Source organism: Artibeus jamaicensis, unplaced genomic scaffold, assembly GCF_021234435.1.
Source record: "Artibeus jamaicensis isolate MK-2021 breed Jamaican fruit bat unplaced genomic scaffold, CSHL_Jam_final contig_1998, whole genome shotgun sequence".
NCBI classification, from domain to species: domain Eukaryota; kingdom Metazoa; phylum Chordata; class Mammalia; order Chiroptera; family Phyllostomidae; genus Artibeus; species Artibeus jamaicensis.
Genome location: NW_026521407.1, coordinates 15,295,981 through 15,314,663, shown reverse-complemented (window position 1 = coordinate 15,314,663; position 18,683 = coordinate 15,295,981). Strand labels below are relative to the sequence as shown.

The 18,683-nt window shown below is 54.6% G+C and overlaps 2 protein-coding genes across 3 annotated transcripts in view; one reads left to right on the top strand and one right to left on the bottom strand.

Annotated features, from left to right (window-relative positions):
- Positions 1–257: 257 nt before the first annotated feature.
- Positions 258–2,820, bottom strand: PRR29 (proline rich 29). 2 transcript variants are annotated; one of them, XM_037128140.2, is made up of 6 exons: positions 2,761–2,820; positions 2,372–2,447; positions 2,081–2,187; positions 1,034–1,239; positions 813–883; positions 258–624 (listed from the first exon to the last, which is right to left on the bottom strand). In XM_037128140.2, exons 1-6 carry the CDS (start codon positions 2,818–2,820, stop codon positions 596–598), a joined length of 549 nt encoding a protein of 182 aa, XP_036984035.2. In that variant the 3' UTR covers positions 258–595. The 2 variants fall into 2 exon arrangements, with proteins under 2 accessions (XP_036984035.2, XP_036984036.2); XM_037128141.2 differs by having other exon boundaries at positions 2,372–2,426.
- A 6,591-nt stretch (positions 2,821–9,411) lies between these two features.
- The window catches only part of SCN4A (sodium voltage-gated channel alpha subunit 4), a 44,585-nt gene continuing 35,313 nt past the window's right edge, over positions 9,412–18,683 (top strand). The window contains exon 1 of the mRNA XM_037128094.2: positions 9,412–9,464. The gene's annotated coding sequence lies outside the window, so the exon portion shown is untranslated. The remainder of the gene's footprint in view (positions 9,465–18,683) is intronic.

Here is an 18,683-nt window from a genome sequence, read left to right as displayed (position 1 = left end):
CAAATTCCCTCTGAGGGAGCGTTGGGGAGATGCACCCCGGGCTGGTGGGGCAGAAACGCTGTGCCCCGAGTGGCCCTCCAGAAACTCAGGCCACACCCAGCTGCACCGGGACAGGGCCAACAGGAAGCTGGGGCGAGGGAGGGTGGGGGCCCCAGAGGAACTGGCACAGCCCCAGGGCCCTCCCGGTCAAGACTCCCATATCAACCTTGGCCTTCAGAGAGCTGTGGACACAGAAGCAGTCTTCTCTCCACCTGCTCCATTCTCAGCCCAGACTGAGACCCTGTAGCCCTTGCCAGGGAAGGGGTGGGAATGGAGGGTTTGGGGGGGTCAGGCTCCCAGCTACCCCCAAGCTGTAGAGCAGTGTTGGTTTTCCTGTGGCTGGGCCTTGAACGGTGCTCCAATGAGCTCTTCCCCCAGAGAAGAGATCGGCTGGTTCAGGATCTTAGTGGGATGGAGAGGACACTGATTCAGCTGGGAGGAGAGGCCTCGGTGGGGTTGAGGCTGAGAATGGCTGCCAGGCGTGGCTTCAAGCACTAGTGGGGCACTTGGGTATCCAGGGTTGTTGGCAGCTGGTGTGGGGGGCCAGTGTATGTCTTCATGGCAGGCTCTCAGCATCATAGTAATCTGGGGGGCAGGGGAGAAAGCACCCTTATCTTGACTCCCTCTTGCCTCAGTGGACCCCAAGGAGGGAAAGGGAAGGGGACAGGCCAGTGGCCTGCCGCAGTGACACTAGTAGTCCCCCCTCATAGGAATATGACCCTCCTGACCCATCCTTAGGCCTGGACCCCACTGCCCACCCACCCGGCCCCTACCTGAAGCCGGGGGCACATCCGCACCCACAGTCCCTGTGGCACTGGGGGGTGGGGGTGGGGGCACAGCTCTCCTAAAATGGGGATGAAAAAAATACCCCCATCAGGAGCAGCCTCTGGGGTTTGGTCCACAAGGGTTTCTGCCCCACCCCCAGCCCTGAGACAGATCTTCCAGCCCAGCCAAAGAAGGGCCCTGGCAGCGGCCAGACTGTGAGCTCACTTACACCTCCCTTTTCATGGAGGCCGGAGAGAGCTGCTGAATCCTGGACGTGTCCTGCAGCTGGGGCCGAGGCCAGGGAGGGGAAAGGAAAGGCCCCAGAGCCGGCGCCAGCCAGGGCAGATAGTGGTGATGGAGCACCAACGGCCCTTCCTCCGGGGCTTCCAGCACCTCCTCTTCCTCACCCTCCTCTTCTGGACCCTCCAAGTAGACCTGGGGATTGTGTGGAGCTGGTGACACAGGCCCAGGCTCTCCCTGCCCCGACTGCTCTGTTCCTCTAAGTCATTCTTCCAGGCACACACCCTCCAACAGCTATCTTTGATTGATCTTCACTCCCTGCACACAAGGCCTTGGAGACGTCTATCCCTTATTTCGCAGGTGGGGAAACTGAGGCTCAAAGAGGTTGAGCAACTTGTCTTAGGTCACCAGCTAATAAAAGGCCGAGGAGGGACTGGGAGGACCCAGGAGTGACTCCAGAACTGGGGAGGAGGTCCCGCAAACTGCCCCTGGCCTGTCCCAGGGCCCCTGCAGGGCTCTGCCAGCCTGGGTGGCAGGCAGGGCTCTCACCTCTGATCGTCAAAATCCCACCTGGCTTTCAAGGGCTGGTTCTAAGGCCACTTGCTCCAAGGAGTGTCTCCTCATCCCCCCACCGGGTGAGCACACAGGCAGGGCAGCTCTCCTGCGCCAGCCCTTGTTGTTCTGTATTCATGGTCAATTGTTCATTCATTTACTTGTTGTCAGTGGGGCCCCTGGTAGGTCCCAGGCACCAGGCAGGCCCAACAGCACCTGTCTTCCTGGGCCTGCAGTCCAGTGAGGGACACACTGCAGGGACACCTCCTTGAAAACAAGACCTGAGTGGTCTTAATTTAGGGGCCCCACCCCCACCCAGGGCCTGGCATATAATAGATGCCAAACAGACCCAGTCAGATAGGTGCAGGCTGGCTTCCTGCTGTTTTTTTGCCTGGTCCTTTCTCTCAAGGAGATGTCCCAGATGTATCCCCACGCCTGGACCTGCAGGTGGGCGGCCCCAGTGTCCCACCCCCAGCCTCTGCACCTGCGGGCCAGAGGCAGCTGGCCAGGGGTTCAGCGTGGCCGCCACCAGGCGACTCAGGAGCAGCTGGTTCATCTGTGCGTTCTGCAGCATCATCAGCTCCAGCAGGTCTAGGGGGCCGGGGTTCAGTGGGCGCACCAGGCCCCCCCTCCCCAGCCCTCTGGTCCGACCCCAGGGCCTTTTCCCAGACACCCAGCGCCAGGACGCATAAGAGGGTGGTGAGGCAGCGCCAACACCCGGGCATGTGTGTGGGTAGAGGGAGGTACTGGAGGCGGAGGGATCCCGGAGTCTCACCTTCCTTCACGCGGCTAAGCTGCGGGGGCGATGGTGGGACTGTCCAAGGGAGAGGCTGCAGGATGGGCACCCAGGTCTGGGGGGAGAGGGTGACTCAGGCAGGCTAAGCGGGGAAGGAATTGGGGGCCCCGACCTCCTCCCGCATGCCCCACCCAGTTGCTTCCCTAATTCCTCAGGGGCCTCGACTCCTCTCCGAGTCCCTCTCGGCCTGCCCCCTGCCTGCCAGTCTCTTCCTCTCTCGCTGGGGTCGCTCTCCCGAACCCCCACCGCTCCCTCCGGAGTTGGTAACCCCCTGCCTCCCACCCCCCAGCGGGCACGGCTCCCCAACTCTGCCACCTCCCCAGGCCTCCTCGGTAAAGGCAAGTTCTGCTCCCCGGCTCAGCTCTCACCGTCGGGGCTGCACCCTGTGGTGGGTGAGCTCCCCAGCTCCCTCCAGTCCCAGAGGTCATAGCTAGCTTCCCGGCCAGGGTTGCCTTGGCGACACGACGCCAAAGTCTCTTCCTGGTTAAGCGCAGGTCCCGCCCTGCAGGTTCCAGCTGCCTGGGGCGTTTGCTCGAAGTTGCTGCTTTGTGCTCTCCTCTCTCCATCTCCTAGGACATGGGGTCCCCAGGACCCCATGCCTAGGAAGCCTGTTTTTCCACTGTCCACCTCCAACCGCCCCGGCCCCACCCCCGCCCCTGCACTAGGGCCAGGCATCCGTCCGCTCTGTAAACCTACCCTCGTGCAGCCCCAGTACCCGGCCTGGGGGGTGTGGGGGTGGGGGTTGGGGACCTGTGTTTGGTAAGGGAACACAGCGAGGAGAGTGGTGGGGAAGCCGGCCCTTGACTCCTACACTTTGATTTCAGGTCCCAAAGCCCACTTGGCTAAGAAGGTGAGTTAAGCAGGACGGAAAATTCTGTAGGTTGAGACCAGGGGCGGTGGGCGGGGAGTGAGGAGGGCGGAGGATCCGCCGCCTGCCACTGGGAGTCAGAGGGGCAGTCCTTGGGCCGGAGGGTGGTTTCTGGAGCAGACTAAGGAAGGAAGCACCAACCAAGTTCACGGAAAAGGCTGGGCCCTGGCCAGAAACAGGTGGCTGGCCCCTGACTCCCCCAAACCCCGTCCTCGCTATTAGCTCCCTGCTTCCAGGCCAAGGTGAGCCTCTAGGCTGTACTCAGCGGAGGTGGAGAAGCCTGGGGGGTTCAGCAGCAATGCCCCATTAATGTCCTTCACTCTGGAAAAAGGACCAAAGCAAGCATTCTTTGGCAAGAAGTCATCAAGGTCTGCTTTGCCTCAGAGCAGGTGAGAGAAGAGATCTATTTCGGTAGCCGTGAACACCCTAAGACAGGCCTTGAGCAGCCGTCAAGGGAAACCAGGACAGGAAGCTGGGATTAGCACGCCCTGAACTGCCCTTCCTCCACCCTGCACTTCTGTTCAGCAACCCTTCCGGGCAGACCTGGTGTCTAAAATCAGAAAGACCGTTTCCACCTCCTCCTCCGAGCCTTAGTCTGTGTCCGAGGGGAGGGAGCCTTCGGACAGTGCAGTAGCTGTCCTGGTGGGTCTTCAGGCTTCGACAGCCACCAACACAGATGGGGCACTGTCAGAACACCCCCCCACCCCCTCCGTGAGTGGGAGGACACAGGTGCATCTTTCCGTTTGTCTCCACCCTCATCTGTGGAGAAAAACAAAACCAGCCCTTGAGCTCACTGTCGTCCACCTTGTCCACGGAAGTGCCCGTGTGTGCAAGGCGCCCCTCTGAGCACTGAGACACAGTCGTGCAGCCTCGCTGGCTCACTACTGCACAGTTGGGGAGTGAAAACGCACCCCTTAAAGAGAGCAAAAGTCCGAGACTGTGCAAAGTCCCCCATGGTTGAGACACACAGGAGGAATGAGGAGGAAGAGAGGACTCGAGTGGTGAGGGATGGGTTCCGAGGGAGGTGCAGGTCCTCGGGATGGGGGGACAGTGTGGCAGGGACAGGGCATCTAGGCCGGGGACGCAGCCTGGGCAAAGGCGCCAGTTCAGAAACAGACAGGGCCAATGGCGTGGCTGTGCTGGAGGCGCTGGGCAGAGAGAAGTTCCCGCAGCCCAGGGGCTCAGACTCAAAGGCCTAGGTATGGGATTTAGGGTTCACCTTGTGGGTGTGGGTAACAGAGAGCTCTCGGTGGGTTTGGAGCAGGGGAGAAATAGGGGGCAACATGCACGAAGCCATGTTTTTGGAAGATGCGTCCGGTTCTTCACATCTTTGTTTATGTCAACCCGGATTAGAAAGAACAAATGTCTTATTCGAAAGAATATATGTATCTTCCCAATGGAACATTATCCAGTCATCGACAGTTTATCCACAATTTTGGTATAGAATGAGTCTGTTGATGCGGAATGATTGAATTGAGCAAAACAATCAGTAAGCATAGTAAGATCTTATTTCAGTTTTAAAAATCACATGTATATATGTGCATGTGCATGTGTGAACATACATGTGTGTAGAGAGAGGGAAAGATACAAACACAGGGAGGGAGGCAGGAAGAGAGAGAAGCAACTTTAGAGCTGCCCATCTGGGCCCGCCCACAACCCCCCTCCCCGGGGCCCCTGTGATTGGTTCCTCCACTCGCCTACAGTCTCTCCTCTTAGGGGCGTTTTCTGGCCACAGGGAGGCACCCCAGGAGCATTAAGGGGCAGGAGTTAATGTAAGCTGCCCAGCCTCCTGGGCTTCACGAAGAAGCGCGGAGCAGAGGGTCCTCCCCACAATCTCTATGTGGTCCCCACGGCCCTTGTGCCATAGCCATCCCAGTGAACAGCCCGCTCACGACCGCATACTTTGTTGGCTTTTCTCCTCTTCCTGTCACTCCTCCACTCCCCCATGTCCTTCCAAACAGACTGCATGCTCCCAAATCCTGGGTTCCGGGGCTGTCTTTGGGGGGATCCAAACGAGGCCAGCAGCCTCCCCTCTCTCCCTGTCTGTCCCCAGGCTGCTGAAAACTCCTGGCAAAGGCTATTCTAGCAGCTCTAGAATACATTTGCATTGGGTGAAATGAAATACTGAAATACACATTGAAGACACTTTGATGAGGATTCTAGTGGTCCATGAATTAAACGGAGACCAAACCAGAGGCAGGGAGGCCGCCATCCTTGGCACTCTCACAGGGGCCCGGAGCAGGCGGGAGGTGACCAAGGAACACAGGCAGGAGGTGGAGATGGGTTCACTACCGCTAATGGAAGATTGTGGTAGTGAAATGTGTGTTTCATGAAACGTGTGTTTTAGAAGACAGGGCCGAAATAAAAGCTACCCAGCTCCTACTCCACTAGAGTTGTTTGTCAAAGGAAACGGAATCATTTGCTATTTGAAGAAAGGAAAGGCCACACGCTTATCTGCCAGAGCTATTTTGCTTGTAGAATATCTCACATCACCCTGGCGGCGGGGGAGGTGAGTTTCCAGCTAATTGCCTTGCCTGCTATTATTTTCTTTGAGTCATTGACCACTCCGCCTATTTCCTTTCCACTTATTTTCATGTTTGCATCTTTGGGTTGTTTTTTTTTGTTTGTTTATTTTGGGTGTTTTGTGTTTAGTGCCCCAGGACAACGTTCACCCAAAGTTCTCTCTGCCGCCTTGGTAAAATCTACTCTTGGGACTAAACTAAACATGGAAAAGGATTTCTAATCAAAAGTGCTCATCACAGTGTTGTTTATAAGAGTTGAACATTGAACATTATCCAATGTCTATTAATAGGGGGATGTATATGCAAAATCAAGGGAACTTACTCAAAGGAAGAGCACGCAGTCATGGAAGGCCATGGAACTGGAAAAACGAGCTCCCTCCTCCCTTCCGCAGACAAGGAAAGAAAAGGCCCCTTTCTAAAAATTTGAGTGGAAATTTCACTGCTTCTTTTTGGCACAGATGCAGAAGTGCCAAGCAAAGGGATGACCCAGCAGCGGGCCCTGTTCTTGGGCTCAGTCCCTACAAACTGGGAGGAGCTAGAATGTGAGGGCTTGAGGAAGGGAGTTAAATGCCACTCTGCAGAATTCTGTGACTACCTGGGTGTGGGGGAAGGAGTCTTGAAAACACAGCAGTGAAGAAATTCCTTTGTTTGTTTGTTTGTTTGTTTACAGGCTCTGATGGTGCCGTTTCTGCAAACCATGGTCACCCTCATGAGATGAGTGGGGGGTGTCCAGCAGGCCCCAGGTGGTACTTCTGGAGACTTACAAGCACACAGGTCACATCAGTAGGGACCCTTGTGGTGAGACCCGGTTTCCAGGTCCCACCCACTCCAGTTGAGCTGTGGGGCAGTTTCAGAGCCGTCCTATCTCTGGCACCCTAGAATGGGGGTGCCAGCAACCATGGGGGAGCACCTTCAGAAGCTCCCAGAGAGTCACCCCAACCAAATGACTCAGGGAAGAATCTGACTGCTCAGGGTGGGACCTGGGGGGGACAGGGTGTGGCAAGGCCAATCCCCCCACCAGTCAGGGCGGGATTTCCTGGAAGATGGTTCTGTTTTATAGAATTCTTTTGTTCGTGGGCCACTGAATCTTAATCCAAACTGGTTTAAGGCAAAAGGGTGTTTTCCTGGCTCCTGTGATAGGGAAGGACAGGGCTGGCGCTTGTCTGTAGTGTAACGGGCTCAGGAGTCAAAAGGTGCCTTCGGGTCCCTTTCTCCTTTGTCTCTCCCTGTCTGTGTGGTGGTCTCACCCCCTCCTCCATCAGACAGGTGGGAGGCACGGCCGGGCACCTTCCGATGTTCCCCAGTGAGTCTAGACAAATTTAGAGGATCCTGAGGAGAGAGGGGTGACTTTCTTTTGTTTACATGTACATATAAATCCCCGGGAGGGCTAAGACTGGCCCTTCTTCAGTTACACAGCCAGCTTTTGGACCAACTACAACAGCCTAGAGGACTGACCCAACCTAGGTCACATGCCCCTCTCTGGGGCTGGTCAGCAGCCCCACCAGAATCACACATTCGGAATAGGGAGGAGCTGTTCCCCAAAGGAAGGGAGAAAATTACCACGAGTAGGAGGTGTTCATCCCTCTCTAGCTGTGGGAAGTCACCTTTAACATACAGCTTTGTTTCCAATCAGGCCCACCCCTAACCCAAAAGATACCATGTGCAAGTTAGAAAACTTAGCCCCTTCGTCTAGACATTTCGCTACCATCCGCTAGAAAATTATCCTTTCAAATACACTCATGTATGGTGACGACTGTGCCTGGTGCCTGAATGCAGCAGCCCTGCTCCTCCCAGGCTGTAATTCCCTTAGTGAGTCAATACTCCAATCCCTCACTGAAGCAAGTCTTACCCCACGGAGCTTTGGGCAGTGGCGAGGCAGACACCAAAGGGGCAGAGCCATCAGTGGGAAAGCCGCTGCCTCCCACCGCCTCGCTCCAGTGCCCAGGGGAGCAGAATGCTATCCATGGGACAGTGACCTGCAGTTCTAGAGAGCCGCCTTCAGCAAAGCAAACTGGAGCCACAGCAGAGCCAGGAGGGACGACAGGGACCCCGAGGAACAGTTCTGGGGAGACAACTTGGAAAGGATATGAGGCAAAATGTTTGCGTCTCCTCTGAATGCTAGAAGGGGCAGCCACTTGCAAAGAAGGGGCAGGGGCCCCATGCAGACACTGGGTTCCATTAGCAGCAAAGCTACGTGGGAAATGTCAGGTCAGTGAGCGAAGCAGGATAAAGACCGGCATAGACTCAATATTAAGCTCACACCTGGGCCTAGAAGATATACCTCTGAGGGTGTGAGGTGAGGCTCAAACCACGGCCAGGCCTGGCCCCCAAGGAGGGTCACCACACTGAGGCTGCATCCCCAGAGAGTCACTGGGAGGAGAGGTGCTGCTGGGCCCACCCCCACGGGGGGTCACCACTCGCCGGGCCTCCCTGTACCCCTCTCAAAGTCTACTCTGTCCTGGACTCAGCTCAGACAGGGCTCTGGCTGCCAGAGAAGACAGACTCGGGGATGAGCATGGGAGACTGGGGAGTAGTGACAGCAAGATTCGGAGCACAGGATTCTGGGTTCACCCAGGGCTTCTGCTGTCTGCCTGGGCAGGTGCTGGTGGGCCAGCTGTGAGATGGGGCATTTCACAACTGCTCCACTAGGGGCCACCACAGCCCCCGAGTGGAAGGAGGTGGGCTAAACCAACCTCATCCCTCCCTCACCGCAGCCCCTCCCCAAGCTCTGAGGGACGGATGTCTAGCCAGTGGGGTGGGGGTGTGTGGTGGTGGTGGAGAAGTGACCCTCAAGACTGGTGTGTGTGGGTGTGTGATGTGTAGATGTGCATGTACAGATAGGCATACGCTTGATAAAAATCTAGTGACCACAGGTACATGTAGGCGGCCCTTTCTACCTGTGAACAGGAGCGTGTTTAGGGGCAGACAATCACATGGGTATAAGTAGCGAGCGTGGACCCGCATGAATGCATGAGCTCTCTGCAAGTGTGAGCGTGTGCACACAGATGTTCACTCGATAAAGTCTAGTGCCCATGACGTGTGGCATTTGTGTTCATCTGACAGGAGAGTACACAGGGCTGCATAATATAAAAACACATATATTTGCACAAGCCAGATGTGAGTGTGAAGTGTGTCCATAAGTGTGAGTAGTGCACGTGAGTGGGTGTAACATGCAGCACAGGCAACCGTGTGAATGTACAGATGACTTACACATATGGCTGAGCATGTGTGAATGTGAGCATTGGGGGTGTGTACACAAGCGTGTGTCAGAGAGTGTGTGTGCTCCATGAGCGTTTCTGGACATGTGTGAAAGGTGGCTCACATATGAGAATGAGCTTCTGTACGTTCGTCACCGGAGGGAGAGCGGGCGTGTATGGGCTCTAACAGTTGCCCCAGTGAGTGTGCGTGTGCACGTGGGGGTGAGTGAGTGCATCGCACAGTCGCTCCGTGGTCAGTGGGCCCCCTGCCCAGACAGGCCCAGGCTGAGCCCAGCACAGCCGAGGAGGGAAGTTCGGCTGAGGCTCCCACCTGAAGACTGGCCCAGTCCTCAGGTTTCACTCATGACCCTGTGACATCAGCGGCAGCAGCTGTCCCTGCCGGCCCGGCCCCCGGGCCAAGTCCCCCAGAGTCAAGCCTCAGCCCGAGGTGGGCATGACAGCAAGCACTCTGCTCCCATCCAACAGTGAGTACTGTGCCCCTCCGCGTCCCTCCTGGGCCAGGCACCCCGAGGGCGGGCCACCCCGAGGGGCAGGGTACCCTGGCCCCAAGCCCAGCCTGGCTCTGAGGAAGTCACCACTTCGTTCTGGGCACCGCTGTCCTGCCCATGCCGGGCCCTGCTCTTCAGCTGCCCTGCCGAACGAATGAAGCTCCTGGTGCCTTGACCCTTGGCCCCCAAACCCAATGTCTCTACCCTGTCATTTGCTCTCTGTGCCCCTGCCTGGTTGGCTGTTCTGCCCCCAGCAAGGGTCCTCACCCTGGTCACAAATGGCCCAGAGGCTAAGGCTTGGCTCCGGACGGGCGTGGGGTGACCCAAGGGACAGAGACTGGGCTGCATTTCTTCAGGAGAGGAGAGTGGAGGAGCCAAAGTAATGTCCGCGCTCAGCCTGTTTGCAGCTCGAAGGCAGAGTTGTGGGGGGAGGAGAGCGGCAGGAGGCCGGTAGGGGGTGGCGGGCGGCTCCTTTGCTCTGCTGAAACAGGAATCTGTGAGATGCCAGCAGAGGACACTTCTCAGGCTGCGCCGCCTGCCAGGCTCACCCGCCACCCTGCTTCTCCACCCGCTCGGGCGAAGCTGGGCTCCTTTCCTGGAGAAGTCAAAGCCAAGGAGGGGTGGGGGCCGAAGGAGGGGCCAGAAAGCTGGCGGAGAGGGGAAAAAGATGGAGCCCGCCTGAGGGGACTCTTGGACACTCAGGAGGAGTCTCAGGGCCAGGGTGGGGGCCGGAGCCCTGGATAGGGGTGCTGTCTGAAGGCACAGCACAGCCCCCTCCCTCATCCCTGCCAACAGAGCAAGGCACCCAGAACACCGGGAGGGTGGGCAGTTGGCTAGCAGACAAGGAGGGCTGGCCCGAGCAGAGCCGGGGTGGCTGCATGACCATCAGAGGCATGTGGAGCTGAGAGGCAGCAGCATGTGAGGGCCGTTGCTTACCAGATGGGGGACATTTGTTCAAAAGGTTGGGCAGTCCTGTCTCAGGGGCCCTGAGGGTGGAGTGGAGGCTGCTTGGGGCTTTCCAAGAATGCACTGGTGTGGCAGGGAGGCCTGCGCCCCTTCCCAGTCCCCTGGGTTAAGTACTGTGTCTGTGCCCTTCGCCCCACGCCGGGGACATGGGGTCAGGGCAGGGGGCAGGTCAAAATGAGAGCTCACAGAACCCCACTGTGGGGAGGTGGCCCTCCAGGTGGGGACTGGACAACATATCCCCCTCCCATCCCTACCACCTGCAGCAGGGACTAGGGCAGAAATAAATCACCCCAGGGCCTGGGAAGTTTAGAGCCCTGAGGAGGCTTGAAACCATTTAATTCAGCCTCTGAGAACAAACCAGCTTGGGAGAGGAGCTACAGACACGCTTGTGGCCGGTCTGGCTAGTCTGGGGGGAAGGGGCTGACAGAGAGGTGGGTGGAGCCAGGGGTGGGCATCGTTGTCTCTCATCTGTGACTGAGTCTGTGACTGAGCCCTGGGGCCCTGGACTGAGCTAAGGAGGGCCTGGGAGTGTAGGGCTGGGTTGAAGGCAGAGGGGGCTGGTTCTCCCAGGACCCTCCCGATGCTCCTGGCCTCACTCTGTGTGGCAGTGGTGTGGACAGTTGTGGTCATTGCACTAGTATTAGAAGCCATATCACCTGTGGGTGACAACACAGGGGCCCAGACATAACCCAAGGCTCCACCCACATTTTCATCCCAGGCACCTCTCAAGAGATTGTCTGGAACGTCAGGGTTTGAAGAAGCTAATTAAGGGTCCTTCCTAGGTGGCCCTGTCCCAGCCTGGCCCTGCTTGTCATTTCTGGTCCAGAACCCGACCCCGGGGCCCAGGCCGAGGGGAAGTCCTGAGCAGGTTGCTGAGGGCAGAACTCTTGGCCAGAGTTGGGGGTGGTCCTGACAAGGTCCCTGCCTTTGGGGTCAACTCTGGCCACCAGAATAGAGAAAAGTGTAGATAATGACAGAGGGGAGGTGAGGGCTCCCAGGGGCAGGTGTGGCCAGAGAGGAGAGCAGGGATTGGACTTTGCAGAGAAGAGGGGAGAGAATCTCTTCAGGTGAGAGGAGGGGGACGCATCAAAGAGAAATGAAAAACCTGAGACTGGGGGCCTCAGAGAGGATCGGGAGACAGGAAGGACCAGGGCTTGGTGATGTCAGCACCCACAGCACAGGTCGTACAAACCTTCCGTCTCTTGACTCTTCCTCCCAGGAGGGCTCAGGCCAGAGGGTCCCGTCCCTTACCCGAGGCACCTGGTAGTGAGGGGCAGGGCCCCATCCACAGCGGCCAAGGCCACTGATCCCTAGGGAGGAGCTCACCCTCGCACCCGCCGGGTGGGGGCAGAACTCGTCACTGAGATGGGGGTGGGGGGCCGGCAGGGTCTCATGGGTAGTCCTAGAGTAGTGTGTCCCCAGCCTTGCAGTAGCGGGGACAGGCCAGGGTTCCATCAGAAGGTGCTTACTGGGCCAGGGAATCCCAGGTTGCCTCCACCTCCATTGCCGCTGCCCCGGGCCTTTCATGTGCTCTGGCGCCCAATCCGCCTCATCAGCAACGGCTATTTTTATTCCCTGCGGTTTTCGGTCAACAGCCCTCTTGGAGGGGGGTGGGGGGATGGGTCAGCAGGAGGAGCAGGAGGGGCTCCAGGAACCCAGGGCTCTGCCAGTGGCAGGGCAGGCTGCCCCTCTCCTCACAGGACCCCTAGCAGAGACGGAAAGTGCAGTAGTCACCGACCTCACTCTGTTTTTAACTGGTCTGTGAGCCCCCACCGGACAGGCCCTGGAAGGAGGTCCTGAGGGCGATAGAGCTTGGTGGTGCAGAGCCAAGACGTCTCTTGAGAGTGGAGAGTTGGGCTCCCGGCCCTAGTTTACTATGTAAATAACGCCTGGGGGTATTTATTTACCTGCTCTGCGCTTCAGCTTCCTCATCTGTGGAATTGAGTGATGATAATAGGTGACAATTAAGTGAGCTCAGGACAAGTGAGGTGCCCAGAACAGGGTGTGGCAAGTGGCCTGCCCTACAGAAGTATTAACCTGTAGTTAACCATTGCGGCTCTCCCCAGGCTGCCTCACCAATGTGGGGGTGATGGATGGGGAAGGAGCTACAAGAAGATGGGGCTCCTCAGCAGAAAGCAGGGTGACCTTATCTCTGCAGAGCTGGGAGGGTGTATTTTTCAGGTGAGGGTGGTCCTTTTACAAAAGGACTGCAGAGCTTTCTCCTCTGGGCCCAGGGGCTGAGTTTGATGTGATCACTGAGCGTCCTGATGCGCAGACAGCATGGCATGGACCCTCGGGCTCAGGCTTTAGTAAGGCCCGCCAGTAGCCCTCGTCTTTTCTGAGGCCTGTACGTTCTCTGTCGGCCTAATTTTTGGGGAAGGATCTTTTACCAGGGCAGCTGGTGCGAAAACATCCCTGGAGCAGTTTCTGGGGTCGAGCAAAGTTCTCTAAGCTTGTGGCAGCCAGTGTGTGGCTGGGTGGAGGTCATAGGCCCGGTGCCTCTGGCAGCTAGAGGGTCGCTCCTCCTGGTGCTGGTGCCCATGACCCCAACCCTTAGGGCTTGGTAGGGCCTGGGGCCTGAGCTTAAAGCCCATCCTACCCAGATGGTTAAGGGTTGATGGAGGAACCAGGGAGACAGGCTGGCCCTGGAATTTTCTAGGATCAGGATCAGTTCTGCAGAACCTTCTTGGCCTCTTGTGTGGACTCAAGGCAGGAAAAGGCCTGTCAGCTGTGGTGTGGGAGGGGTGAGGGTGCGGGGCAGAGAGAGAAGAGAGCAGAGGCCCGCATCTGGGGGGTAACACACGTAGGAGCAGGTGTGGGGGGCCAGGGATGGAGGGAGGCCACTCTGTGTGCAAGGTGTGATCTGCCCAAGAGCCGTGGTGTGGCCCCAGATGTGTGTGTAGGAGAGGTGTGCACACACAGGTTTGAAGGGGCATCCAGGGAGCCTGGGTCAGCATGCTTGGCAGCTCCATAGAAAGTGCTGAACCAACAGAGGCTAGGAAGCTGCAGGCCTAACCAACCAGCCTCCTACCCTTTGGAGCACGTGGAAAATGACTCTCAGAAGCAAGGAGTGGGTGTGTGAGTGTGTGCACCAGTGGGCTGCAGAGGGAGTTGGGAGTATATGGGGGTTGGTTAGTGCAAATAAAAAACAAACCTTGAGGAAGACTCTTTATCAAAGTGTTGACCCGTAGGCCCCACAACCAGCAGCTACCAACATGAGGTTCCTAGGGAGCCTGAGCCTGGTTCTGCCAGGGCCTGCCAGACACCCACCCCAACCCACGCCTTTCAGGGGCTTGGCCCAAGGGCTCTAGTCTGTCCTTTGCAGAGAACAGACAGGGGAGGATCAGACCACCCTAGGGAGCCCCCTGGATAGGACCTCAACCTGGGTGTGCCCTGTGCTGGGGGAGGGCAGCTGTGCCCAGCCCAGTTCTCCAAAGGGCTGGAGGGAGGCGGTGTTTGCAGTAGCAGGCAAGTGGGTTTGGCACCATAGAGCTACATTCGAATCCTTCCTCTGCCACTTGTTAGCTGGGATGATGAATCCGAAGCACTTGGAACAGTGCCTGGCACACAGTAAGCACCAAATGAATGTATTCATGATCGCTGTTCATCAAGAAATATTTCTTATTTCTTGATGAACTGGAGAGGCCTCCAGTTCATGGGCCTGTGCTTGTCAGCACAATGCTGCTGAGATTTGGGAGCTGGAGGAACCAACCCCTCCATCCCAAGTAGACTCTTTATCAAGCTGAGTGAGGCTTGGAATTTTGTATTTTGAGGTGAGATAAAGTCCTCTGATTTAAGGTTCAGTCTTAGAAGGAGAAGTTCACTCTCGGGCCTTTGCTTCTGGGGAGAAAAGACTTCCAGGCCCCACAGATGAGCTGAGAGGGGTTAGCCAGGAGTGGGCACAGCTCACAAAACCCAAACTTAGCCCATTTGTGGGTTTTTATCTCATCGAGCCCCTAGCCAACCAGAAGCACTCCGAATAGAGAGAAAGGGTGAGGTTTGGGAGCAGGAAGAAAGCATGTTGGGGGGAAATCTAACCAATGTTCTTTTTAAAAAATTTTTATTTATTTATCTTTAGAAGGGAAGGGAAGGAGAGCAGGAGAGAAATATCAATGTGTGGTTGCTTCTGGTGCATCCCCTGCTGGGAACTGGCCTGCAACCCAGGCATGTGCCCTGACGGTGAATCGAACCACGATGTTTTGGTTCGCAGGCCCGAACTCAATCCACTGAGCTACACCAGCCAGGGCTTAACCAATGTTCTTAAACAGCCTTTGGGTGCTGGCCAAGTAGAGGGCTGATCGTGGGAGAAGGGGCTGCCAATATACCCCAAATAGCAAGCCAACCTTATTATACAGTAAGTGCAAAATAAATGTGGCCATCATTATCATTCTTACCCCTTCCAGGGGACAAATCATCAGGCTGGTTGAATCGGGTGCCTAAAAAATGAGGCTTATTTTGGCCCAGTGAGAGTCACATGCAAAATGCAATCAGCATCAGCCCACCCCTCACCAGGGGTACCCCATGTCACCCTGATTGTTCCCAGAATTCTCAGGGCTCCTTGGGAGTTCCGGAGGTTTCAGTACTAGGCTCTGGGCTTTAGGCCACACTCCAAGGTTTCTTGAAGCCAACTTCCTCTGCAGAGAGTGTTAGGCCAGGAGGGGGGCCACCCGAGTGACTTCCTCCAGGCCCCTGGCCTGTCCAGACCAAGGCCCTAAGTGCTGACAGGGAAACACACAGCTACTTTCCCATCCTCACCCCTCCCTTGCCCCTGCCCTTGCTAAGAAAATGCTGTGACTTGAGATTTACAAGTAGGGGGACATGGGGACCCATTCTGTATTCTTGGAGTTAGGCCATAGCAGGAATGTAGGAATTTGGGAAGTAGGCCACCCGGATGCCGGATGCTGTCTTTGGCCAGGACAGAAAAAGTCTGGACCTGTTTCAATCTCCCAGAAAATTCCGAGTCTGAGGCCCCACTGCAGGTGAAGCTTGAAGGGTCTTCCTGGCCACATACAGCTCTGGGTTACTTTGCTCCCAATCTGCAGAGAAACCAAACAGCCACACTCTGGTGGGTGACCAGAAGCTTTGCTGAAGTTGAGGAGCAGCTTGGTTGGCAGGAAGGGTGGGAACTGGGGCCCGAGCAAGGTCAGCAAGATACCTTTGCATTTTCAGGGCTAAGCCCCAGAGGGACAGCCTGTGAGGGGCAGGTCACATCCATTTTCCACCTTCAGGAGAGTTTCTCACAGTGGCTTTTACATCCTAAGCAAGAGGGAAGCATGACTGAGGCCTCTTGGGGGATTTCAAGCTGATACAGTGCGGCTAGGGAGGCTTCCGGATGCTTGAGGGCCCCTCCCCCAAAGCACATGTGTTCTAGGAGAGAATATTCTAGAAGCATATGTCCACAGGAAGGAGGAGAGTGGTGGTGTCTGTCCTAAGTCTTGTTTGGCCAATAATTTGGGATAGTCAAGGTCACAGACACCCAACTGTGAGGAATGACCTTGAACTGAAAGGGAAAAATCAAGATCTAACAGGCCTGCACAAAAGATTAGAGATGAAGAAGTACAGTGGACAAAAAGAACTTAAGGTGAGGTACATGTAAAATCCTACCCTGGATTTATATTAACCTTGCACTCTGGAACATTACTATAATCATCATTGATTCCAGGAGGGTTTTTTTGTTGATTCTTTCAGACTTTGTACATAGGCAATCGTAGCACCTGCAAACAAAGACAGTTTTACTTCTTCCTTCAGTATATCTTTTATTTTATTTTCTTGTCTTATTGCATCAGCTAGGACTTCCAGCACGATTTTGAAAAGGAGTGGTGAGAGAGTACATCTTTGCCTTGTTCCTGACTTTACTGGCAAAGTTTCTAGTTTCTCACCATTAGGTACTATGTTAGCTGTAGGTTTTTTGTAAATATTCTTTATCAGGTTAAGGACGTTTCCCTCTATTCCTAGTTTGCTGAGAATTTTTGTCATGAACGCATGTTGGATTTTGTCAAGTGCTTTTTTCCCCTGCATCTATGAGTACAATCATGTGGTTTTTCTTCTTTAGCCTATTGAGGTGTTGGATTACATCAACTCATGTTCTAGCATTCAACCTGTTTTGTGTACTTCGGATAAATCCCACCTGGTCACAGTGTATTCTTTTTATACACTCTTAGATTCAATTTGCAAATATTTTTTGAGGTCCACCTGGATTTAAAAGAAAAAAATCAATGGTACAATGTATAGGATGGGGAAGATCTAATTTGACCACAGCTCATGGAGGTGATTGGAGCTGATTGCAAAATTCTAGAGCTGATTGCAAAGCAAACTCCACCTTGTGAGTGGGTTGCTGAAGAAACAAATGCCATATCGGGATGAATGAATTCAAAGGGTGCCCAGGCCTGAGAGAGAAGGCCTCTCTCTGTGGCCGGCCTGTATCTGGAGTCGAGTATTCCGGTCTGGCAGCCCCACAGAGAAATAGACAGTGCTGGGCTGGACCAGCTCCAGAGAAAAGCTGCCTCACCCTCTAGCGTCCTCACCCTCCAGTGTTCTCACCCTCAGCTTCCTGCTTGAGGACAGCTAGCTCTGCCTGGCTCCCCCACTCCCAGCCCTTCCTCTCCACCCATCCTTGTCTGCTTACCACCTCCAAGCCCCCACGGTGGCCTGACTTTACCCACCACTTCTGCCCAAACTTCCGTTTTGACAAAGGTTCCAGTGGAACTTCTCACTTCCTAAATGGGCTCCGGTCCTGGCACCCAGGGAGCTGGGTTTTAATTATGGCTTGGCCTCTCATTTATCACTCTCTAAAATTATCTTATTTGCTTTCCTATTTGTTATCTGCCTCCTCCCTCTGGAATGCACGCTTGGTGAGGACAGGGACTTTGCCACTGTTATAGCCCTACTTCCCAGAATGGAGTCCGGCACAGGGCAAACGCTCAGGAAATGTTTGTTGAATGAATAAATTGTGATCTGAGGAGAGTCTGTGCCTCTCTGGGCCTCAGTTTCCCCATCTGTAAGATGAGGGAGTTGAACTTGTGGATCTCTTGGGTCCTTGCAACTCCAACATTCTTTTTTGGTCATCTTATGCAGAGTCGAGTTTTTTTAAAAATATATTTTATTGATTATGCTATTATTAGTTGTGCCATTTTCCCCACTTCACTCCCCTCTACCCTGCATGTCCCCTCTCACCCACATCCCACCCCCTTTAGTTCATGTCCATGGATCGTACATATAAGTTCTTTGGCTTCTACATTTCCTATACTATTCTTGCCCTCCCCCCTCTCTCTCCTCCTCCCCCACTGATAACCCTCCATGTGATCTCCATTTCTGTGATTCCGTTCCTGTTCTAGTTGTTTGCTTAGTTTGTTTTTGTTCTTGTTTTAGGTGTGGTTGTTCATAACTGAGTTTGCTGTCATTTTACTATTCATGTTTATCTTTTTCTTAGATAAGTTCCTTTAACATTACATATAATAAGGGCTTGGTGATGGTGAACTCCTTGAACTTGACCTTATCTGAGAAGCACTTTATCTGCCCTTTCATTCTAAATGAAAGCTTTGCTGGATAGAGCCCTTGCCTTTCATGACTTGGATGTAGGTCCTTGCCTTTCATGACTTGGAATACTTCTTTCCAGCCCCTTCTTGCCTGTAAAGTCTCTTTTGAGAAATCTGCTGACAGTCTGATGGGAACTCCTTTGTAGGTGACTGTCTCCTTATCTCTTGCTGCTTCTAGGATTCTCTCCTTCATTTTAATCTTGGCTGATGTAATTATGATGTGCCTTGGTGTGTTCCTCCTTGGGTCCAACTTCTTTGGGGCTCTCTGAGCTTCCTGGACTTCCTGGAAGTCTATTTCCTCAGCAAGATTGGGGAAGTTCTCCTTTATTATTTGTTCAAATAAGTTTTCCACTTTTTGCTCTTCCTCTTCTTCTGGTACCCCTATGGTTTGGATGTCGGAATGTTTAAAGATGTCCTGGAGGTTCCTAAGCCTCTCTTCATTTTTTTAAATTCTTGTTTCTTCATTCTTTTCTGCTTGGATGTTTCTTTCTTCCTTCTGGTCCACACCATTGATTTGAGTCCCAGTTTCCTTCCCTCATTATTGGTTCCCTGTACATTTTCCTTTATTTCACTTAGCGTAGCCTTCATTTTTTCATCTAATTTGCAACCAAATTCAACAATTCTGTGAATATCCTGATTACCAGTGTTTTGAATTGTGCATCTGATAGGTTGGTATCTCTTCATCGTTTAGTTG

Bases quoted from the DNA above. Each gene is read 5' to 3' on its own strand.
- PRR29 (XM_037128140.2), bottom strand. From the start codon at position 2,820: ATGACCTCTGGGACTGGAGGGAGCTGGGGAGCTCACCCACCACAGGGT. The intron at 2,448-2,760 runs GTGAGAGCTGAG...CTCTCCCCCCAG, and splicing joins CACAGGGTGCAGCCCCGACG to ACCTGGGTGCCCATCCTGCA. The intron at 2,188-2,371 runs GTGAGACTCCGG...CCGGCCCCCTAG, and splicing joins GCTTAGCCGCGTGAAGGAAG to ACCTGCTGGAGCTGATGATG.